This window comes from Aristolochia californica, unplaced genomic scaffold, assembly GCF_029961685.1.
Source record: "Aristolochia californica isolate CCGP_79_NKW_82.1479 unplaced genomic scaffold, dmAriCali1.0.hap1 SCAF_2, whole genome shotgun sequence".
NCBI classification, from domain to species: domain Eukaryota; kingdom Viridiplantae; phylum Streptophyta; class Magnoliopsida; order Piperales; family Aristolochiaceae; genus Aristolochia; species Aristolochia californica.
Genome location: NW_027181881.1, coordinates 39,004,987 through 39,030,031, shown reverse-complemented (window position 1 = coordinate 39,030,031; position 25,045 = coordinate 39,004,987). Strand labels below are relative to the sequence as shown.

The 25,045-nt window shown below is 40.6% G+C and overlaps 1 protein-coding gene across 2 annotated transcripts; it reads right to left on the bottom strand.

Annotated features, from left to right (window-relative positions):
* Positions 1-14,588: 14,588 nt before the first annotated feature.
* LOC137955945 (anthranilate synthase beta subunit 2, chloroplastic-like) lies at positions 14,589-24,752 on the bottom strand. 2 transcript variants are annotated; one of them, XM_068803180.1, is made up of 8 exons: positions 24,478-24,752; positions 24,236-24,399; positions 23,279-23,349; positions 23,148-23,185; positions 22,955-23,065; positions 22,571-22,670; positions 22,026-22,161; positions 14,589-15,046 (listed from the first exon to the last, which is right to left on the bottom strand). In XM_068803180.1, the coding sequence occupies exons 1-8, from the start codon at positions 24,581-24,583 to the stop codon at positions 14,936-14,938; spliced, it is 837 nt and encodes a 278-aa protein (XP_068659281.1). In that variant the 5' UTR covers positions 24,584-24,752; the 3' UTR covers positions 14,589-14,935. The 2 variants fall into 2 exon arrangements, with proteins under 2 accessions (XP_068659281.1, XP_068659279.1); XM_068803178.1 differs by having other exon boundaries at positions 14,590-15,046; positions 24,236-24,402.
* Positions 24,753-25,045: the final 293 nt, after the last annotated feature.

The following is a 25,045-nucleotide window of genomic DNA, read 5'->3' as shown; positions in this document are numbered from 1 at the left end:
ATATAGTGAAAATGGTGTGATTTGAACAAGGAAGAAATATTGGTTCTATTAGAAAAATCACTGCTATGAGAAACTTAGTGGGCACCTTTTGAAATTAAAATGGAAATCACATCTTCAAAAGAGGATAAATCGTCTCAATCCTAAGATAAATTTGAGGATAAAATACAGTGAGAGACTATATATAAGTTTGAAGAACTCAAAACTCTTTCGCCAAAAAATCTCAGAGGTACAGAAAGAAATCCCCCCCCCCCCCCCCCTTTCCCTCTCCTGTAAATCAGAGTTGAGAAGAAGAAAATTTGAGAACATGGAATATGGTGATCAAAGGAAAAAAAGAAATTTAATGATCTTAGGACTTATATGATACAACCCGATAACAAGAATAAAAATTTTTAAGCCAAAGAGAAATAATCGACGAACCTTTGACAGCGCTAATGACCCCCGATAGCCGTAATCACTAAGCACACTTATAATAGAGATAAAAATGGGAACTCCTTTGTCGGAATCGATGTAGAACTCCTAGGAAAGAGTCGCCGATAACCCCTGGTATTCGAGAGACCAATACTCTCCCTGAGCCACGCTCTGAAGACAAAATGACACGCCCCTTCCTCTCCCTCTGTTCTCCCCTAAATTCCCTCCCGAACCTCTGAAAATTATAAAATTCCAAAAATACCCCCCACCCACCCTTAATCACTGTTAATGCCACTAATTATCCTTCAGTTGTTGTTTACTCCTTCTAGAGTAAGTAGCACTATTTTGAGGTCCATAATTACAATCCCCCCCCCCCCCCCCAAACTTTCACCTTGTCCTCAAGGTGAAAAGCAGGAAGTTGGAGCCCCATTGCCTCGAAATCCCTCCAAGTGGCTTCAAACTCAGGTAGGTCTTTCCATTACACCAAAACCTCCAATTGTTGCTACCCATTTTTTTCTACTCTTTGTATATTTAGAATGGCAGCAGGTTCAACCAACATCTCTAATTCAACAGTCAATTGTGGAGGAAAAAATGAAGATGAATGTGATATTCTTTTTGCTCAACGAAGTTGGGAGACATGAAACACCAGATGCATGGAGGACTCTTATGGGAGTTTCAGTGTTGTGGTATCTGACCATGGATCTTGTGATTCGACGAAGGGAGAGGTTGTTTAGGGAATCAGAGGGTAAACCAGGACGTCTTGATTTACCTGGGCGACCTATGATGGCAAATCGAGATGAGAAAACGGGATGGAATGATCAGGCTTGTCAAGGGGAGACCTGTACCCTTGGGTTGGTCAAGGAGAACGTTGATCCTAGGTTCAATGAAGGAGAACACTGATCCGGAATTAGGGTAAACTCTGCTTACCTTTCCTTCACCCCCGTGACCCCCTTAAAGGCTAATCATGCCAAGGTATCGAAATGAGAGTTTTACAATAATGCCATTGTTGGCTCACATCTTACCACATAATTAAATTAAATAAAGTAAACTCATAAATCCTAATGCACTTGAAGGTCCTACTGAGTTACCACTCACCTGCATCGCCTCTGCATGACTTGTTCCGCTATCGAGTCCAGAACATCACTCCCCCTGGAAAACGAGCTTGTCCCCAAGATCAAACGTAGGGTAGACATGTTGAAATACTTCTAGATCCTCCCAAGTGGCATTGGTGACGTCTGTGTGTGTCCACTGAACTAGGACTTCCTCCTATTCTGATTCTGGCAAGCATTTAAAATTTTGGCGGGCATGAGAGAAACTTTGTCGTCCTCAATTGGTGGTAAAGAGGGAGTAGAAGGTGGATCTGGTCCTTTGAATGGTTTGAGGAGAGAGACATGAAAAACATTGTGGAGCTTTGACTCTCGAGGAAGGTGCAACTTATATGCTACCTGACCCACGCGCTTGATAATTTTGAATGGCCCAAAATATTTCGGAGAAAGTTTGTGTCGACTGCCCGCCAGTGAAGTTTGATGGTAAGGCTGTAGACGGAGCCATACTATATCCCCCGGATTGTACTGAACATCCCTGTGTCCCTGATCGTAATAGTCCTTCATTCGTGCTTGAGCTTTCCGAAGTTGTTGGAGAGTAGATTCCAGTAATTGATCTCGATTCATAAGAGCTTGGTCACCAGCCTCCACTCTGGTGGAACCATGAGCATAAGAAAGCAAGCGAGGGGGATCCCGCCCATATAAAATCTGGAAGGAAGTCTCCTGTAAGGTCATGTGGAAGGATGTATTGTAGCAGTACTCTGCCCACAGAATGCATTCCACCCACCGTTTAGGGCGATCTCCCACCAAACACCTTAAATATATTTCAATGGTGCGGTTCACCACTTCAGTTTGTCCATCCGATTGAGGGTGATAAACGGATGAATAATTGAGTTTGGTGAGGTCTCTCTAGAATTGATTGGTAAAGACTACATCCCAATCACTTACAATTGATTCCAGAATACCGTGGTGGCGAACAATATTGGACAAGAAGACCTGTGCTATGGTCGTCGCTGTATACGGGTGCTCCAATGGAATGAAGTGGGCATATTTTGAAAATCTATCCACGACCACAAAAAGAATAGATTTCCCTAACGCCTGAGGGAGACCCTCAATAAAGTCCATAGAGATGTCCGACCAAACTTGTGTTGGAAGAGCGAGTGGTTGCAGCACCCCCACGGGGCTTAAATGATCTACCTTGTTTCTCCGACACACTTGACATTCAGTCACATATGTGGCAATTGAGGATTTCATCCCTTCCCAATAAAAATCCCCATGAATCCGATGTAATGTTTTCTGAGTGCCTTCATGATAACTGTCATGGTAAGAGGATAACACCACTGGCACCAAAGGAGAGGAGAGATAAATAAATACGATGTTATAAAAAATAAGGTTGTCATGCAAGGACCAATTTTTTGGCAGTGTCCCTGTGGAAATATTGTGAGACAACTCCTGCAGTTCTGGTGTGCGCTGGTTTTCCTCCTTTATGGACTCCAAAAGTAGGGGTTTTGGATGACTAATTGTACACAGTTGTGCCGGGTCTTCAGACCGACATGAGAGTGCATTAACAGCTTTGTTCAATGTACCAGCCTTATGTTCCACCGCAAAATCAAAACCCATTAACTTGCTGATCCAATGTTGTAGGCCAGAAGTTGAGATGCGATGATCCAACAAAAAATTTAAACTGTAGTGGTCAATGCGGATGATAAAATACTTGTCCCACAAGTAAGGTCGCCAATGGCGGACTGCCTTAGCTAATCCAATGAGTTCGCGTTCTTAGGCTGGTAATTTGTGATGGTGGTTTGCGAGTTGGTGGCTAAAATAGGCGATAGGGTGCTGAGATTGTTGAAGCACCGCCCCAATACCTCCTCCAGAAGCATTACATTCTACCACATATACTGCCTCAAAATATGGTAACTGTAATACAGGTGTAGATGCCAATGCTTGCATAAGTGTCTGGAATGCTTGGTCGGTTTCTTCATTCCACTCAAAGGCATTGGATTAGAGAAGTTTGGATAAAGGAGCTGCTAGTGGCGCATAATTAGGAATGAACTTTCAATAATATCTCGCTAGGCCCAAAACTCCCCTCAATGCTAAAATATTTCTCAGTGGAGGCCAATGTGTGATAGCTGCAATTTTTTTCAGCTCCACTGTGACCCCTGACACTATAATAATGTGCCCCAGATAGGCCACTTGTGTTCTACCAATGGAGCACTTTGACCATTTTAAGTAAAGATGATGTGCTCGAATAAGTTGGAAAACCAGACGTAAGTCTTCTAAATGTTGATTCCATGACTTGTTGAAGATTAAAATATCATCAAATAATACTAAAACAAACTTTCTGAGATAGGCACTAAATACCTCATTCATTAGGGCCTGGAAAGTTGATGGAGCATTGGACAGACCGAAGGGCATTACTATGAATCAAAGTGGCCATGGTGTGTACGGAATTTGTGATGGTGGTTTGCGAGTTGGTGGCTGAAATAGGCAATAGGGTGTTGAGATTGTTGAAGCACCGCCGAAATACCTCCTCCCGAAGCATCACATTCTACCACAAATACCGCCTCAAAATATGGTAACTGTAATACAGGTGCAGAGGCCAATGCTTGCTTAAGTGTCTGGAATGCTTGGTTGGTTTCTTCATTCCACTCAAAGGCATTGCGTCGGAGAAGGTTGGATAAAGGAGCTGCTAGTGGCGCATAATTAGGAATGAATTTCCAATAATATCCTGTTAGGCCCAAAAATCCCCTCAATGCTGAAATGTTTCTCTGTGGAGGCCAATGTGTGATAGCTGTAATTTTTTTCGGGTCCACTGTGACCCCCCTGATGCTGTAATAATGTGCCCCAGATAGGCCACCTGTGATCTACCAAAGGAGCACTATGACCATTTTAAGTAAAGATGATGTGCTCAAATAAGTTGGAAAACCAGAAGTAAGTCTTCTAAATATTGATTCCATGACTTGCTGAAGATTAAAATATCATCAAAGAATACTAAAACAAACTTTCTGAGATTGACACTAAATACCTCATTCATTAGGGCTTGGAAAGTTGATGGAGCATTGGACAGACCGAAGGGTATTACTATGAATTCAAAGTGGCCATGGTGTGTACGGAATTTGTGATGGTGGTTTGCGAGTTGGCGGCTGAAATAGGCAATAGGATGCTGAGATTGTTGAAACACTGCCCCAATACCTCCTGCCGAAGCATCACATTCTACCACAAATACCGCCTCAAAATCTGGTAACTATAATACAGGCATAGATGCCAATGCTTGCTTAAGTGTTTGAAATGCTTGGTCGGTTTCTTCATTCCACTCAAAGGCATTGCGTCAGAGAAGGTTGGATAAAGGATCTACTAGTGGCTCATAATTAGAAATGAACTTTCAATAATATCCCGCTAGGGCCAAAAATCCCCTCAATGCCGAAATGTTTCTCTGTGGAGGCCAATGTGTGATAGCTGTAATTTTTTCGGGTCCACTGTGATCCATGACGCTGTAATAATGTGCCCTAGATAGGCCACTTGTGTTCTACCAAAGGAGCACTTTGACCGTTTTAAGTAAAGATGATGTGCTCGAATAAGTTGGAAAACCAGACGTAAGTCTTCTAAATGCTAATTCCATGACTTGTTGAAGATTAAAATATCATCAAAGAATACTGAAACAAACTTTCTGAGATAGACACTAAATACCTCATTCATTAGGGCCTGGAAAGTTGATGAAGCATTGGACAGACCGAAGGGCATTACTATGACTTCAAAGTGGCCATGGTGTGTACGGAATGTTGTCTTCTCAATATCCGAAGGAAACATTCTGACTTGATGATACCCCAAGCGCAAGTTCAACTTAGTGAAAAATTTAGCCCCATGTAATTAATCTAATAGCTCATCCACTACGGGGATAGGGAACTTGTCTTTGATTATCTTTACAGTTAATTCTCGGTAGTCCACACAAAACCTCCAAGTATTGTCATGTTTCTCCACCAATAAGACTGGAGATGAGAAAGGAGACTTACTCAGTCTGATGAGGCCGTGTTCAAGCATAACTTTGCATTGATGTTTTATTTCATCCTTTTGGAGGTGTGGGTACCTATATGGTCGTACAACTACCACTTCGGACCCGGCCTTCAAATAAATCCGGTGGTCACAATGTCTCAATGGCAGTAGAGTCGTAGGTTCTTGCAAAAGGTCGGTAAACTCATCAAACAAGTTTTATATGTTGTTGTTGCTGAAGTCCATGTATATGTGCTATAACCTCAGCCTTACGACCCTGTAATGTAATCGTATGACCTTCAATGTCAAAGGTCATGGTCAATGCTGCGAAATCCCACAAGATTGGCCCCAATGTTTGAAGTCATTTGATGCCCAAGACCATATCAAATCCCGCCAGTGGAATGATAAAAAATTCCACAAAAAATTGGTTACCATCAACCGAAAACATAACTGCCTTACTGACCCCGTAGCTTGGAACCTTTTCCCCATTCGCCACCGAAACCGAAGCTATTGGCCGAGGTTGAATCTGATGTAGTAAATGTTTGGCGGCATTGAAACTCAAAAAATTATGAGTACACCCTGAGTCCACAAGACTTAAGAGTGGTTGATCGTTAACTAGGGCACAAACTTGCATAGTTTTGGTGGAGTGGAGTCCTATGATAGCGTGTAGAGAAACTACTGGGTCCTCAACCTCTTGTTGTTCTACCTTTGGGGCTTTTTCATCCTCATCATCCACTTCACCCAAAATAATTTTTTACATTGATTACCAAACGTATACTGCTCATCACAATTATAACATAATCCTTTCGAGCGCCTTTCTTCCATCTCTACCAGGTTCAATTTCTTGATGTATGTTGGGTGAGAAGGAATGGGCTTAGGGGCTTGAGGAGCACCGGTAGGCACATTAGCTCTCCACGATGGTGTTGTAGTGGTCACTCCAGCATTATTTTTCCCCCCTGCCAAGTTGGCCTTCGAGTTTGAATTTTTTGTTTGGCCTCCAATGCTCTGGCCAAATTCTTTGCTTGTGCTAGATTGATAGGAGCAAGTAGTTCAACTTCCAGTCATAGGGCTTCTATCAAGCCAGCAGTAAACAAACTGACTTGTTGGTCCTCCCTCACCACTTTACTGGCCCTTGCGAATTCTTCTTGGAATAATTTTTTATATTGCTCGACACTACCCATTTGTCGCAGCAGCACTAAATCGCCTAATGGATTGCTTTGAGCAGGTGGCCCAAACCGAATTGTACACAATTCTTTAAATTCATCCCACTCTAAGCTCAGATTTTCCAATTCCAATTAATGGCCCCATAGTTGCGCTTCATCGAGCATGTGGAAGGTGGCTAGCCCTACCTTGTCTATTTCAGTCGTCCTTTGATGAAAAAAAAAATCACACCTATAAAGCCAAATCAGAGGGTCCTCCGACCCGTTAAATATAGGAAAATCCAGTTTGGTGTATCTGGGGATTGCCCCTCCTCCTGGTCTAAAACCCCCTCCCTGTGTTGGATGTTCTGTGCGTCCAACATAGTGCTCCCCCTGCCTGGTTGCAGGGCTTCTTCCCCCTTCCCATGGGGTTGGATTTCTTCCCCCAATTAATTCATACACTTTATTAGATAAAGCTTCGATTTGTGAATTTACTTGGTGAGAGACTCTGTTGTGCAACAACGCAGCCAGTCGACCTTCACTTTCTTCTTGTCTTGCAGCCATTTGACTTTCACTCTCTTCTTGTCTTGCGTGTATCATCTCCCTGAGCTTGGCTATTAATTCCTTGTTGCTGGATGACTCTCCCATGTCGGCCTGCTCTGATACCTAATTCTTGTGCTCTCTGACTATGGATTGTGTGATTCGACGAAGGGAGAGGTCATTTAGGGAATCAGAGGGTAAACCGGGACGTCCTGATTTACCTGGGCGACCTATGATGGAGAATTGAGATGAGAAAATGGGATGGAATGATCAGGCTCGTCAAGAGGAGACTTGTACCCTTGGGTTCATCAAGGAGAATGTCGATCCTGGGTTCAATGAAGGAGAACACCGATCCTGAATTAGGGTAAACTCTGCTTACCTTTCCTTCACGACCATGAGCCTCTTAAAGGCTAATCACGCCAAGGTATCGAAATGAGAGTTTTACAATAATGTCATCGTTAGCATACATCTTACCACATAATTAAATTAAATAAAGTAAACTCATAAATCCTAATGCACTTGAAGGTCCTACTGAGTTACCACTCACCCGCGTCGCCTCTGCATGACTCGTTCCGCTATCGAGTCCACAACATGCAGTTTGTAAGCAACGCTTCCAACTCGTGACACCACCTCAAAAGGTCCATAAAAATGTGCTGCCAACTTCTCATTGTGCCGATATGCCAAGGAGCGTTGCCGATAGGGCCTGAGTTTTACAAACACGCAATCCCCAACATGAAATTCTTCATCCCTCCTTTTAAGATCAATCGTGACCTTCATTCTCTGCTAAACCCGTAGTAATTGCATCTTCAAATCGTCAAGATACGCATCCAGTTCCTCTAACATATGTTCGATTTCAGAAACTGTAGGTGTCCCGGACTTATAGTGCAATAAGGAAGGAGGGTGACGTCCGTATAAGACTCGGAATGGAGTGGTACCTGTTGAAGAATGGATGCTGGTGTTATACCAATATTTTGCCCATGACAACCATTTCACCCAAGTTTTTGGTCTGTCAGAAGCGAAACATTGAAGATAAGTCTCCAAACACCTATTAACCACTTCAGATTGACCATCTGTTTGAGGGTGGTAGGCGGTGTTGTGCCTCAAATCTATCCCTTGGAGATGAAAGAGTTCCTGCCAGAAATGACTCATAAACACCTTGTCCTAATCCAAAATAATAGACTTGGGCACCCCATGCAATATAATCACCTATCCCACAAATAAATCAGCCACGGTTTTGGCTATAAATGGGTGTCGCAACACCAAAAAGTGAGCATACCTGCTCAACCTATCCACCACCACCATAATAGTATCAACACCCTCTGATCTTGGCAATCCTTCAATAAAGTCCATGGCCAAATCCTCCCAAACCATCTTGGGTAAGTCAATAGGTTGTAGAAGACCAGCTGGGGACCTTGCCAAGTGTTTGTTCTTTTGACAAACCTCACAATTTTGAACGAATTCAGTCACTTTTTTCTTCATTCCTAGCCAATACAAGTCCCCAACCATCCTTCTATATGTTTTAACATCTCCCGAATGTCCCCCAATAGGTGTGCAGTGGTATTCATGCAATAATGTTGGAATTAAGGACGAAGTCACAGAAAAAACCAACCTTTTCACCAGCTGCCAATTGTGTGATAATTTGTTGTAAGAATGAGTCTATGGCCACTTCTTGTTGTAAAACATCCATATCCAGCCATTGCACCCCAGAAAATGCAGTTATATTCATCATGTCAGGTTTGCGAGAGAGTGCATCCGCCACTTGCCCCCGGTCGATATTGAATGTCAAAGTCATAGCCCATCAATTTCACCAACCAACGCTGATATTCCACACTTATGAGACGTTGTTCCAGCAAGAATTTTAAACTTTTCTAGTCAATTTGTACCAAAAACCTTCTTCCCAGCAGGTAAGGACGCCATTTTTTAATAGCCAACACATTGGCCATTAGCTCATTTTCATAAATAGACTTCAATTGGGCTCGTTCACTCCATGGTTGACTAAAAAATGCAATCGACTGTTGATCTTGCAAGAGAACCAACACCTGGCCCATATCCAAAAGCGTCAGTCTCCACAATAAACAACTTCAAAAAATCAGGTAGAGCCAAAACTGGTACCGTAGTCATGGCTTCCTTGAAATGCTCAAACGCCCTAGTGGCTTCATCCAACCACCCAAACCTATCTTTGTTTAATTGATCAATCAAGGGTCTCGCAATATCTCCATAACCTGAAACAAATTTTCGGTAGTATCCTGTAAGACCAAGGAAACCCCTTAGTTCCTTAAGTGTGGTTGGTGTGGGCCAATCAACCATAGCATGTATCTTACTCGGATCAACTGACACCCCCTCTCTAGAAATGATATGTCCCAAGTATTCTATTTGTTCTCGCCCAAAATAACACTTCGTAGAATTAGCATACAACCTATGTTCTTTTAATTTCTTCAAAACGACCACTAAATGATCACAGTGAGAATTCCAACTAGGATATATATCAAAATATCATCGAAGAATGCCAATACAAATCGTCGGAGAAAAGGTTTGAATAACTCATTCATAAGGGATTGAAATGTAGCCGGTGCATTGGTAAGTCCAAAAGGCATGACCAAGAATTCGTAATGTCCTTCATGAGTCTGGAAAGTTGTCTTGTGCACATCAACCGCTTTCATTCTGATTTGGTGGTATCCCGACTTCAAGTCCAGCTTCGAAAAGACTTGTACTCCATGAAGTTCATCTAACAACTCATCGATCACTAGAATGGGAAACTTATCCAGAATAGTCTCCTTGTTAAAGGCTCTATAGTCCACACAAAATCTCGAACTTCTTTCATCTTGACTAATAGCGCGGGGCTTGAAAAAGGGTTTGTGCTAGGCTGTATTATTCCCGCAGCCAACATTTCTCCCACCAACCTTTCTATTTCATCTTTTTGTATTTGGGGGATCGATATGGATGAACACTCACCGGTGAAGTTCCCTCCTTCAAAGTTATGGCATGCTCCTTTTTCCTTTTTGGTGGTAACTCTTGGGGGCATGGCAAAAACATCCCCAAACTTTGTCCAAACTTTCTTCACCATCGTCTTCGTGTCCTCCTGCGGTTGTGACGTTGCCACTATGGTACTGCCCAACTCCACAATAACCCCATGTCCCTCATGTTTGATAGTTCGCATCATTGCCTTGAGTGAAACCAAAGTTTTGTGCAAGAAGGGATCTCCGTGTAACACCACCATCTCATTACCCAATCTAAACTTCATAACATGTGTTTTCCAATTCGTATATGTTCCTCCTAAGGTCTCCAATCACTGTACACCTACAATTACATCGGTGTTTCCCAATTCCAAAGGCAAAAAAATCTCTACGATCTCTATTCCTTGAAGAGTTAATCGAACACAAATTCCTTCTCTGGGAAGTGCCTCACCTGTACCCAATTGAACGTCATACTTTGCATTTGGAGATAAAGGCAGGTGCAATTTTTTTACCACTATAGTGGAAATAAAATTATGGGTTGCTCCACCATCTATGAGCATGACGACTGGTTGCTCTCTGATGCTTCCCACAATCTTGATAGTCTTCGGAAGTGTTAATCCAACTACCAAGTTCAACAACACCTCCACTATTTGAGCAGTTGCTCTAATCTCTTCTTCGTGCTGTTCACACTTGCCGTCGTCACTATCCTCCATAACTTCTTCTTCCAGATCTTGTAAAATCAGCACCTATAGATCCTTGTTTTTACATCTATGCCTAGTTGAGAATTTTTCATCACAACGGTAGCACAAACCCCGCTCTCTCCGGTATTGGATTTCAACTTCCGTGAGTTTCCTAAATGGTGTCCTCTTCTCCATCCTATGTTTCATCGTTTCTACCATGGACGTGGTTCTCCCATTACTCCCAACTATGGTTCCCGCTAGTTTTGGAGTACCCAACCCAAACCGAGTCTACTTAATAACTTTATTTTTTTCTTCCAACTTTTGGGCCAACTCCATGGTCCTTCCCAACCCATTGGGCTCCAACACCCTCACCTCGGCCCCAATTTCGGGCTTAAACCCATTAACAAAGTTGGACTCCAACACCTTTTTTGGAATATCTTCCAACGTGGAAGCCAAATCCTCAAATCGCCTTCTGTAATCTCTTACGGTGGTCTCTTGCTTCAACGCCAGAAATTTCTCATAAGGAGTGTTGTCTTCGGAACTTCGGACTGTTTTAGCTATAAAGACTGAAATTCTTCCCAGTTCATGATCTACCTCCTGTTATTTTTATACTTGAACCATTTTAATGTCTCCCCTTCTAGACATACTACAGCAGCTTCCAGTTTTTCACAGTGAGGTACCCAATTAAGTGAGAAATAATGTTAAGCTCTGTAAATCCAGTCATCGGGGTCTTCTCCCTAAAAAATTGGCAACTGTAACTTTCTGAGTTGCACTTCATATCGGCTCTGCCTATTCCGGTCCACCTCGGTAATGTCTCTTCCGTGTCTAATACCTCTCTGGATCAAGTTATTGCCCACTGCCGATTCCAACCCCTGTCTTGCTGTCGCCGACATACTCTGCGCATTCAGATTTCGGTTGAGCTTCTCTTGGGTACGCAGGAGTTGCTCAACAGACCCTATCAGTGCTGTCAACCCTTGTTCCATGGCCGGAATCTTCCGAACCTCTTCCTTCATCGAGCTCACCTCCTCCCTTATTGAGCTCACGATTCCTTCCACCGAATCCACCCTCGACTCCATTCTGGTAGTCGCCATGAGGATCGTTTTCACGCTCTTTACTGTCGAAATCGTAACCGAACCCACCCTCGAGCAGACGATGCTACCGATATCACTGATATACTTCTAATACAGTAATCCAATGTGTGAGAATGCAATCGAAATAGAAAACCGGAAACTCCACTTCACTGTCAAAATCCAGAGGCGAACCCAACCTTGCTCTGATACCAGATGATACAACCCGATAACAAGAATTAAAGATTTTTAAGCCAAAGAGAAATAATCGACGAACCTTTACTGCTAAAATCGAAATAAATAAACCTCCTCAAGTCAACGATGAATCCTCGACAGAGCTAATGACCCCCGATAGCCGTAATCACTGAGCACACTTATAATAGAGATAAAAACAGAAACTCCTTTGTTGAAATCGATGTAGTACTCCCCGAAAAGAGTCGTCGATAACCCCTGGTATTCGAGAGACAAGTACTCTCCCTGAGCAGACGCACCCCTTCCTCTCCCTCTGTTCTCCCCTAAATTCCCACTCGAACCTCTGAAAATTGTAAAATTCCAAAAAATGCCCCCCACCCACCCTTAATCACTGTCAATGCCACTAATTATCTTTCAACTGTTGTTTACTCCTAGAGTAAGTAGCACTAATTTGGGGTCTATCATTATATGGTAAAGGCCACAACATTGTTTGCAATTGGTGATGTATACTACTATTGTGGCCATCATGGTCACTAGGTCTTTTGGTATACAATAAAGATATTCAAGTTAAAAGGAGTGAAACCAATTCGGATACCCAAGATCCCTCAATTTGACTTTTGGTGTTAGGACCATGCACCCCAATAAATTTAAGTTCCGGGGTTGATTTGATCTCCATGCTAGGAGAGCTCATCTCCATGTCCAAGCTATAATCAACAATAAGATTAGTTCGTTTTGTTTGAGGTATGTGACTTGTGAAATATAAGAGAAAATTCATTCATAGGTAAGTCATTTTAGAAACATATAGGTAAAGTTTTTCTTTTACACAAACCTAATCTCTATGTTCATTCACTTTGGGTACAACTTGATTATCATTAGCAATTGATGGGCCAATGAAAGTTTGTGTTAATTTCCTACTCAACCAAACTCCTATTAAAAAAACTTGAAAATAATGAAGTTATTTAAAAAAGGTCATGTACTTCAAATTGTAACATGGTTGGCCTTGATTTTAAAAAAATTTAAATATCTTTTGGAATGTATCATAAGAGTTACAAGTGTTTCCGGTTCAAGTGGTCGATTTACGTGGACATGGATATTCTAATAAGTATTCAAAATTTGTTATACATCTCCATTGCTACCTAAAGTTCATATATAAGTTCATCCTTAGCCAAATTGATAGCCTCCCACAAGACTTTCATTAGTTAAAAGCTTGGTAAGTTTTATGTTTCATCCCATGAAGGTGACTTTCAGTGATTATCAATAAGATTAATCAGTTACCTAAGGATATCTAAATGATTTGCTGTCACCCTCTCAACCAAAATCTACTTGGTGCTTGAAAATAGTTTATGTGAATTGTGCTAATACAGACTTTCAAATCAAATTCTGTATCAACATATCATGTGGCAAAACTATTTACTGCAAACCAGGCACTCTATGACATATATGCAGTGAGTGGGAAGTAGGGAAGAATCTGATGTAGAAGAATTAGAATTCTACTTGGATGTCTATTTCCATAAGATAAAAAGTTAAACAACCCTATCAACTTCTAAATCTTCCATTACGAGTTTTAATTTCTTAAATTACAACTAGCGCTGTAAAAGGACTCGGATGTGCCACTATCTGAATCCAATCTGGTGTTATCTAAAATCCAAAAAAAACAAACTTATAAACAAATAGTTACAACAACAAAATTGTATAGGAAAGAAATGTCTTTAAGATCTTAAATATGCAATTGCAGTTCGAAGATACCCAAAAGAAATGAAACTACTCTCAACTGGAGAGTCTGGAAAACAGAGAGACAAAACAAGTTTAGGACAATTAGAACTAGTTAACAACTAATATACAAGATCTAGACTTGGATTTTGATTCCGACTCTGCTTCACTGAATCAGATAACCAATTCTGTAAGAACTCTGTTTCTGATAATATCAAAACTTTTCAGATTTGAATTCAAATGGGATCCAATTACAACTCTAGTTTTAATCAGTTTCAGCGTGAACTTCCCTAGTTCAAAGATATAGCTCTTCAAAGCATTTTAAATGCTTTCCAAAACATCTATGAAAATTTTCTTTGTCAAGTTTCTATCTGTTATCCTAAAAGCAAGAGAGGGCCAAAGTCATCAAGCTACAGGGGAAAGAATTATAAGTTTCCTTGCAAGACAACTGCAGAACAGGTCTAGTATGAAAATGGGAAAGGTCTTTCAATGCCAGGTCAATATGTTCTCTTTCCTTAAGAAGGAAGGAGAGGATTCAGGAGTCTAATGACAAAAGCATGTGTCCCCATTTATAAAGACACAATCAGGCAATGAAACAGATAATTTTCATCAAACAAAAAGTATCATTTTGTAAAGCCGCTAACTGACGTTATTATAGTATGGTCTTCAAAAGAATTAGATCATAACATAGACTTAAAAAAGGGAATGACTTTCTGCCCTTGTAGTAGTCATATGGTTGTCTCAATACTACCTGAAGCTCAGACTTTGAACCGTATACAGAGAACAAAACAGATGTAGGTGCACTCTATTACATGGATTACCAATATTAAAGAAACCAAAACAGTACCCCGTCACAAGGGCATTGGCTGCAGACAACAGATAATTTGGCTTTGCAACATTTCAAATGACAGCATAGGGCATTGATCACGCTGTCCCCTGTTCTCTTCTCTTGTGAAAAAAATATATCCATTACAAGAAAGAGATGTACAGTGTGGCCTCCCTTAACGCACTAAGTAATGAGTTCTACTCTGCTTTATTAAATGCCTCTATTAGAAAAAAACAATAACCAGAGAGCATATACAATAGAAAAAAGAAACAATCAACTTATCTTTTCATTTTAAGTAATAAATCATAATGAGAGTCCACCCAGACATAATTTCTTCAATGTATTTTTAACACACATGCAATAACAGACTACAAGCTTCAATGTATTCTCTACACTGATTTGTGAGACTCTGCTTCAAATCTCTCAATTAGATTCAAAAAATTACTAACAATTTTTTTACCTTCAACTGTTATAATGCTTTCAGGATGGAACTGGACACCCTGCAATTCAAGAAAATATTAATTAGTTAAGGAAAGAAGAAGTTTGCATAAATTAGCAAGGAACATATAAAATAATATTTTATCCTAAAATAATTATAATTGGAAAAAAAATTGACAGCAAATGTTTTCGAACAAAAATATGCAAATTTTTGGAAGAAAGGGATGGGGAAATAATTTATAACTTACCCTTATTCTGTACTTATTAGGTCAAATTCCGAAGTAAAATCTGCCAGTAGTCCAAAAAATAAAGTAATTTGATGCATTTAAATAGTATAGATTAGCCAGATTAGCTATCAGTAGAAACTTTAAAGAGAACCAAAAAACAGAGTTCCAATTTCTTTTGTTCACTGCTGCTACCTTGGTTAAGGAGGGGGTGAAACTTGTTTACAGCTACCTGATTTTGTTTACAGCTTGTTTGATAACAATGTAATAAGAAAAATGACCCCAAAAAAATCATTTTTGTTCCTTAAATGAAATATCAATCAACAGCACTTTCCAGCAGCATGGAAACACAACAATGTTGAACTGGAACTGGAGTACAATCTTGTTCTTGGACATATAAATGGTTTAAGAAGTAAAGCAATGGCTATTGCACTGGAAATGGACTACGTTCTAGTTCTTAGACTCATAAGAACAGTTTTTACCACAAAAGAGGTCAGGCAGGCCATGTAAATGGTTCAAGAAGTAATGCAATGGCCATTGAACTGGAACTGGAGGACATTCTAGTTCTTACACTATAAGTACAGTTTTTTAGAGCAAACAGGTCAACCAGGCCATGTAAATGGTTCAAGAAGTAATGCATGGCCCTGTTAGGCTGACCCATATAATACTTGCTTTTGATATTCAAATTTTAAAAAGTAAAAATTGAAACTGCTTGAGACAAGAACAAAACTGTCTCACTAGGATCTCCTCAAGGCTTTTAACCAATGTGACATGCTCAACTTTGTGCAATAACGTAGGAAATATACTCCTAAGCTTTGAACAATATCATTCTTATAATGTTATACTGGGTCCAACCAGTATCTGAACTGGCCAAGCCACTGGCAGATAGTCACTCTGATGATAGGAATTAACTTCCAGAAGGGCTCAAAATAAGTCAAATGCGTTTGACACAATTAAGTCACCAGATAGTAGATAACATCCCTGGTTTGGGGCACCTATAGCTACCATAGCCTCAGCAGCAGAAAAGAACACATAAGACGTCTAAAACCAGTATAAACACAAAGATAGATACTAAAAAAACAAATCAATGTCCCACTTTCTAATAACTAAAAACCTTTACCGGGAAGAAGTTCTGCTCCTTCACCCAATTTATTTTCTTTCTTTTTTAATTTTTTTAATTTGAACCAGTGAAGCTGGTCATCCAAATTGGATTCCAACACAAAAGCATTTACATGTAATCTGAATGACCCAGAACAAAATTTAGAGATTAAGAAACATGCAAAATAGAAAGTCTTGTTAAACAGTAAAAGCACACAAGTAGGAAGTTCAAAATTGCATACGTTTACAGATAAGGTGTCTTACTTTGGAAAAGGCTCACTAAATCAGAATCAGGAACCATATCAGGTAGCCCAAACTCCAAGATATCTGAGGCATATAGCACCACTTACGGCATGATAAAATAAGCCTGGCCCAATTTTTACAATCGTAACTCTATCTAAGGCATAAGGTCTGGGTTTTGATCATGAACCTGGATCTGATATGTCCTGGTACAAGTGCTATGCTTGCAAACGCCTTTCTCCCACTTCGCTTATTCTCTTGTTCACTTGACCTTCTCTTCAGACAGATAAATTCATTGAACAGTACCTATTGTTGAAGATAGGGGCTTTTCGGTAAATATCTGAAATAGGTCCTTCACTTTTGGATAGTTACAGAAACATCCTAACTTTTTAAGTTTTTAACTTTTTAACCTCAGATACATGCTCCGGAATTGTTCTTTTCAAAAATAAATGAGAAATAGGTATCTAGTAAATGCAGAAAATCATACCTACTTAAGTCTCTTTTAAGAGAAATACCAACTCACCTAAAAATCTTCCAAATAATGGACTCTATAAATCAACACCTTAAACCTAATTCTCTCCTATTTTGTAACACCTAAAAAAGGCAATGACAATGCCAGCACTCGTTAACATCATAAAAGAGGACATAAAGAACTGCTCCATCACACACAGCCTCAGCCTGAGTGAAATCATGTTCACTATCTGTTTTCCCAGTTTTTCCAGAAAATATATATAAAAGGTAGTTTTCTATCAAAAACGTAACTTTTTTGTTTTTTATTTTTATATTTTTTCTGTAATTTTTACTTTTTGAAAGTTTCCCTTTCAAGGCCTGAAATCGATCCCAAATGGAAAATGTTGCATTCAGTTTGTATCATCACCAGGTCACTGAACAGGTGGATTCCATAAAGCAGATAAATAGTGAGCTCAAGCCTACCCATTTTAGCCCCTAGAGTAATAAATGGATCTGGCTTCTATCCGCATACGATCTGAATCTGACTCCGAAATTTTGGATAATATCCAAAACCTAAATGTGATGAACTTTTTTTTTTAAGATGGTGAAATTTCTATTAGAAGATCAAAAATAGCATGATACAAGGGAGAGGGAACCCCAGGGGGGAATAGAATCTCCAATAGTAATACAAGATGTGAAAACACCATCTTTTGCTAATGACTATTCACAAATTGCAAAATAGGGTCCAAGTAACAGCTAATCTGAACGCCAAATGATTAATCTCATCATAAATATGCCAAAGCCGCCATATAGGGTTAGATGATCCTAAAAGCCATGAAATAACCACGAAAGAATCCCCTTCAACAACTAGAAGATAAAAAAACTGCTCAATATAAGCTTATGGCCTTGCAAGAGAGTCGGATCTCAGCTTGAAGGAGTTAGCCTGCCCAAAAGGACCTGAAAAAACCAATCGAACCAAACCAGCTTGATCATGAGTAACTCCCCCTACACCTACTAGTCCCAGATTACAAGGAAAATGCCATCAAAATTTAATTTGAAATGACCAAGAAGAGGAGGAGACCAAAAAATAAAATAGCATGATACAAGGGGAGAGAGAACCCCGGGGGGGGGGGGGGGGGGGGGGGGGGGGATTGAATCCCCAATAGTAATACAAGATGTGAAAACACCATTTTTTGCTAATGACTATTCATAGATTGCAAAATAGGGTCCAAGTAACAGCTAATCCGAACGTCAAATGATTAATTTCATCATAAATATGCCAAACCGCCATATAGGGATAGATGATCCTAAAAGCCATGAAATAACCACAAAAGAATCCCCTTCAATAACTAGAAGATCAGAAAACAGCTCAATATAATCATATGGCCTTGCAAGAGAGTTGGATCTCAGCTTGAAGGGGGTCAGCCAGCCCAAAAGGACCTGAAAAAACCAATCGAACCAAACCAACTTGGTCATGAGTAAGTCCCCCTACACTTGCTAATCCCAGATTACAATGCAAACTGCCATCAAAATTTAATTTGAAATAATCAGGAAGCCGAGGAGACCAAAAAATCACTGGAGATAGGAGTAAGGATTGCGAGAGAAAATCAAATCTGACAAATTCCAACAAATAACAGATACTGAGTAAACAACCCAAAGCCATAAGACCAAGTAAGAATTGAGTACACAACTCTCTAGATCCCCCCCCCCCCCCCCCCCCCCCCCCCCCCCCCCCCCCCCCCCCCCCCCCCCCCCCACACACACACACACACATTGAACCCTCCTAATGGTGTGAGCATTCTTCTCCTTCCATAGATGCCAAAAAACAACGGCCATGGCCACTTGCCATAATTTCCTCCCTTTAGACGAGAACAGACCAAAAAGTAAACTAAGCCATATCCCATTAAATGTGAAACAAAACTTAATTGGACAACAAATTTTTTTTTTCAATGAAGATGTATAAATTGGACAACAAAATTGTAATGCAACTTGGTTCAAGATTGGAATCAAAACTTGAATTCCCCTCCTAGACCATGCCAAAGAAAGTGTCGCTTAAGGCACTCAATCCGTTGACAAATTGATGCAGGGCAACGAATGAGGGAGAGGAAATAGCTCAGCATCCCAGCAAGGCAGAATTGGAGGCACAAGTCTACCAGCTTTGGATGGTAGCTTTCCATGCTAGAATGCCAGCTTTACTTCCATCTTCTCAAGGACAGGGGCCCAAAGCTCTTTTTGTGGGCATCGGTCAATGAGAGGTAATCCCAGATAAGTGGTGGGCATGGAGTCAAGTGAACAACCGAGGTAGGTGGCCATAGAGACGAGCTTGAGAGGATCAATTGAGTACCCCAAGAGGGTGGTTTTCTGCCAATTGAATTTTGAACTCTAGGAGAGCTCAAAGAGGCTAAGGAGAGCCTTGATACACTTGATTTGCTGGAAGGCACCTTCACCGAAGAGGATGGTGTCATCGGCTAACTAGAGGAGGGGGGTGTCAAGCTCCGATTGGCAAGAAGTGGGACAAAGCCATCTAGCAGCGTTGTCCATGTAGACCATTGAAGATAGATACTCAGTGACAAGATTGAATAGGAAGGGGGAGAGAGGGTCCCCTTGTCGGATTCCTAGGGAGCCATGGAAGAAGCCACAGGAGGTGCCGTTGAGAAGGAGGGAGCAGAAAGCTGAGGAGATATAGCTCCTAATCCATAGTCTCCAGTAGTCGCCAAAGCCCATCGCATGAGGAGATCATCAACAAGGGACCAATACACCCGGTCAAAGGCCTTCTCGAGGTCAAGCTTAAGGGCGAGCTAGGGACGGTTGGATCACTTGAAGGAGTCGAGCATATCATGGGCAACCATGGCGGAGTCAAGGATACTCTATCACTTTACAAAAGCACTCTGGACCTGGTGGATGATCGATGGGAGAATCGGCTCGAATCTGTACGCAAGGAGTTGGGCAATGATTAAGGACTAGAGACCAGGCTGATTGGCCAGAAGTCGTAGGGGTGTTCAAGGCCAGCCTTCTTGGGGACCAATGCAATGAAGGAGGCCCCCAAAACATGGTAGACGATGCCGTTCTGGTGGAAATTATGTATCATGGCAATGATTTCCTCTTTGTTGATGGGCCAACTCCATTTATAGAATTCCTTGTTGAAGCCATCGGGGGCAGGGGCACAACAATCAAGGGGACATCTCTAAGACGGTAGTACAAATTACCTTATCGAAGAAAGGCCTCTCTTGGAGGGCAACAACATCGGGACCGAGGCGGGAAGTAGGATGTTCTATAGCCGGGGCCGATTGGTACACTCCTCCAAGTACAAGTCTATGTAAAACCTGTTAAAAGTTTCATTCAATTTAGACATGTATTTTTGGAGATAAGTAATTTTGAGTATTGAGGGGCATTTTTATCCTTTTGTAAATTTTCACTTAAACCCTGATTATAAAGAAGCAGGAAGGTCCTTTCTGACTCAGATTCCAAGGCAGCAAAGCTGCTCCTCTTCCAGAAATCCTTTTTATCTTCTTTTTTCTCCCTAAATCACCTATTTTTCAAAACCTTTGATGAGCATTAGAAATGGAGGCTCTATCCAAGGTCACTTCCCCATTAATACACAGGGAAGTGACTCAATTAGTCCTCTATCTAACTGAGGCAACGGAGAGAAAGAACTTCTTGTTGTCGTCACCCTCAGCCAGCCACTTGAAGCGAGCACGATGCTTCCAATGAGTACATTTCCTTAGAGAGATAGATTGGAATTGAGATTGGAGAGAAATGCGAAAAGAAAATTCAGAGGTAATGAGAGACCTTAGTTCTTCAACATTGTCAAGGTTGGCAAACTGAGTGAGGAGAGAAGTCCTCTGGGCACTGCAAGTTGAGAGATCAGAGGACCAGGCTTTGAGGGTAGACTTGAGAAGCTTCAGTTTGCAGGAGAAGGCGCAACCACGGTTTGCGAGAGAAGGCCTATCCAGCTTGACACAAAATTCGGTCGTTGGGGAAACTCAGGTTTGAGAATTGCTGGCTGCTTGAGAAGGATATCGATTTTCTCATTTTTGGGGCGATGGACTAACCATGTGCATTGTCATAGAGCCTAAGCCAATTGCTGATAGCAAGAAACTGGTCAAGCTTCGAAAGGATGAGAAGTCAGTCGTTCGTTTGACCAGGTAGATGGCAATGAGGGAAATTTTATAGAGCTTCAAGCCGCCAATGAAATCGGCAAAGGCTCACATGGTAGCAAAAATCTTTTGGTAGGTGGGAATTTTTCACAATAGAATCGGATAGCATTGAAGTCCCTAGCAAGAAGCCAGGGGTGTTGCAAGGAATGGAGGTCGAGCGGTTCGTCCCACAACCCAGGCCCGTCTCTGTAGCTAGTGGGTCCGTAGACTCCAGCAAGGCACCAGAGTTTGCCCAAACCTCTATCACGAAGAAGAAGGCTAATGGAGTGAGATCAGAGGGAGGTTAAGAGGACATCAATAGCATTTGAATCCCAAAGGATGAGGAGGCCACCAGAGTGGCCAGCGGCATCAATAGCCACCCAATCCAGGTTGTTGCAGCTCCAAAGATCATGAGTTGTGCAGTTGTCCATGGTCTTGGCAATAATCTCTATTTACTTCTTAGCATGTTTTTATCTTTTACATCAATCTTCCATGCATATAGCAGGTTCTTAGAGGACAGATGGTTCTTACCAATATGTTTTAGTTGTTTTGTTTTTTGGTGGTCACTGGAGAGACTGCTTAGCTTTTATAAGTAGAGGAGGGTAAATGTTTCAACATAACAATGGTTACTAATCTCTAATGAGGCATGAAAGCAAAAGGGTCAGACTATACCAATCACTTTAAAATTAAATATGCATTGGATAAATCGTCATCATATCATATATACGATATTACAAGAAAAATTGTCTTGCATTTATCTCAATAGATTAATGAATGAAAGTTATTTCAATGGTATGAAAAAAGAAGGGAGTTATACGAGTTGATTCAAAGGAAACAAAAAAAGTTAAGAGAAGACAGTACAAAATAAAATATTAAACAACATCAAATTTCACCTGGATATGCTTGAACTTTTTGTGACGAATAGCCATAATCAACCCATCTTCAGTCCATGCAGTAATCTCAAGCTCATCACTTGGAAAACTTTCATTTTCAATTACAAGACTGTGGTATCTACCAGCAGTGAAAGGGCTGCCACATAACTTGCAGAGATTAGACAACCATTAAGATAACATATAACAAAGCTAAGACGTCAAGAAATATGAAATTTTTCATGATGCCCACGAAGATGAGTATATCCAGCTGAGCTTATTTTCAACACATAAAACACATAATTTTTTGAAAAAGCACATCAAGCAATTTTTTTTTTAAACTGATGAGCTTTATTGATTAAAAGCACAAGCACATTATGCAATGAAAAGAACTAAAGAATAGAAAAATCTCTTCCAAATATAAAACTGGAGGTCGCCTTTCAAAAGGATCAACAAAATGACATGTAAAAACCATACAAAGAAATGCTCCTAGTTATTAAAATTTCTCGTTACTATTCAATGAGAGACACAAAGAGGAAGAAAGAGTCCAAAATAGCTAAAGAACTTACTTTGGTAAACCAACAAACAGTCCATCATCTCCCTTCTCGTCATAATAAACAAGAGAACTCTTTCCATGCATGACACCAAAAGGTGCACGCACAATCTTGCCTGTCAACCAATGGCCTTTTGTTACTAAAAACGGAACAAGACATGCATATATAAGAAGCGAAACTCATTACTACAAATTCCAAAAGGTACAGATGCAATTAGGTTCCATAAAGGTTTCAAAGAAAAAAGGTAAGCTTGCCTCTAAGTTTTGAAGGCCCACTTTCACCTCAATGGTCACATTTTTTACTCTTCGTGTCATAAGTCCACATAAATTTCACCACACAGATTTTAAAAAAGAAATAATAACATAAACCAGTTGCTATGAAAGTCATGGCTGGACTGACCTCCAAAAGCTTCACCCATGCACTGTAAACCCATACAAACTCCAAATAAAGGTATAGAAGGCCCAAGTTTCACAACAGTTTCTAGTGATATCCCTGAATCTTGAGGAGTACCTATACAAAGGAAGGAAGAAGGCACTTAAGCAATTGAAAGAGCAAGAAATCAATCAATTACAAGATCTACTATATATCTCACCAGGTCCAGGGGAAATTAGTATGCCTCTTGGGTTTTTCCTACACAGAGTAAACCAAATGAAGCCTATTTACAATCAGAAACACAGATCAAAAGAAATTAAGTATGATCATACACAGACAAAGAACACTTACCTTTTCAATTCTTCCAATGTGAGTTCATCATTCCTATACACTTCAAAGTTTGCACCAAGCTCGCCCATATACTTTTAAAACCAAAACAAGATAAGTGAGATATATATATAGTAATTGAAATCAGGATTTAGACATTACTAGATATAATTGTGAAGAAAAAGCTCTCATGTGTTCCTACACCCAGCTCTAATTGAACTTGACATTACTACTGTTGGCATGACTTTTGATTTCTGAATACCAACATGATAGAGTTGGCGTGACTATTTATAAAAGAATGGTATATTCTTCAAAAGATCAGATTGACACTCGAAGCAGGTAAACGTAGGGGAAAATTGTAAGGAAACAAGAAGGAACAATGAAGGAAGCACCACTGTATTTGGCTTGAAGTTAATTCACTATCAAATGAAAATGGACAACTAGGATATAGATTATAGCTATCAAAACATTTAAGTTTGGTGTTAAGAAAACTATGGTTAGAGGTTGTACAGTGGGACTGCCATGAATAATTTGGACTACATGTATTAGCTATTTGCCTGAAACCAGGAGGGTAAGAGGTTCGGATAAATCACCTCCAGATTTACCTTTCCCGAAGCCAAACTTTCAACAGATAACTCATATTATAACCTCATTCTTGTTCCTTTAAAATTAAAAATTGAGGACGACTGGTTTTAATCAACGGAAAGGAGAAATAAATGGAGGGCCGTAATCCTAGGTAACACGATTGCATTTCTATGACAACTTTAATGACATGGATAATGTCTGTTTACTCATTTCCTTTCTGCGGGACAAAGAGAATCCTAGACCTTATAGCTATTTAACTCTATAACTGAGTATACTGATCATGTTCACACCTTTTCTGTTCCATAAAAGCAGCAGATAGCCATTGACTAATTCTCGTACCCCGAGAAGAAGTTCAACTAAGGGAAAGCACATCCATTGTGGATGGGCGTTCCTTACCTGGCAAAGATTGTAAGTGAAGCTGTCATAGTTGTCAATTACAATAATCGAATTGTCCTTCTTCTTCTTCTCTTCATCAAAAACCTTAACACCAGCAATGGGGATAGGTAAAGCTCTCGCACAAAAATTCCCCGTCTTCCGGACATACAATACTCCATTGCGGACTACTGCACCAAACACACTACAATGTCAAGTTCGTTACACAAACAGAAAAGAAAACCGAAGTTATCAATTCGTCATACTCGGACTTCGGATCGCTGAGAGAAAGAGAGGGGCTGCTAGATCTTTCTCAGAGACGACGGAAGCATTTGTATACAAGGAGATGTGAGAAGAAAGAGAGGTAGCCATGAGAACACACGCAGAGAAAATGACGACAGCAGGAGAGAAGTAATAGCTCAGCGATGTGACGATGAATTTGGATTTGGGAGTGGCAACGGATTAGGTCATAAAGCTGCTGGCGACTGTTTTGCTGCGAATCCGGAGTCTGCCACACCGCCCTGACAAATGTGCGGCTTGTTCTCATCTTTCGAGAGCATAGGCTATTTCGACCTTGGAAGTATCGAATTCCAATGTTTGGTCACCCGCCAACGGGAAAAGTTTCGGCCCGGGGAATTGTATAATGAATTTGGAATGAATTCTCTCCGTATTAATTAGTTTATTAAATAAATAAGTTAGGGGGGGTTAATCTACAATGAAGTGGAAATGAAGTGAAAAATTGAATTGAAGTGAGATGAATTGCTTTCACTTCAACTCATGTTTGGGTGTTAGTATAGACGAGTTCAAGTGGCTAGAAAACAGATTCCAGTGCTA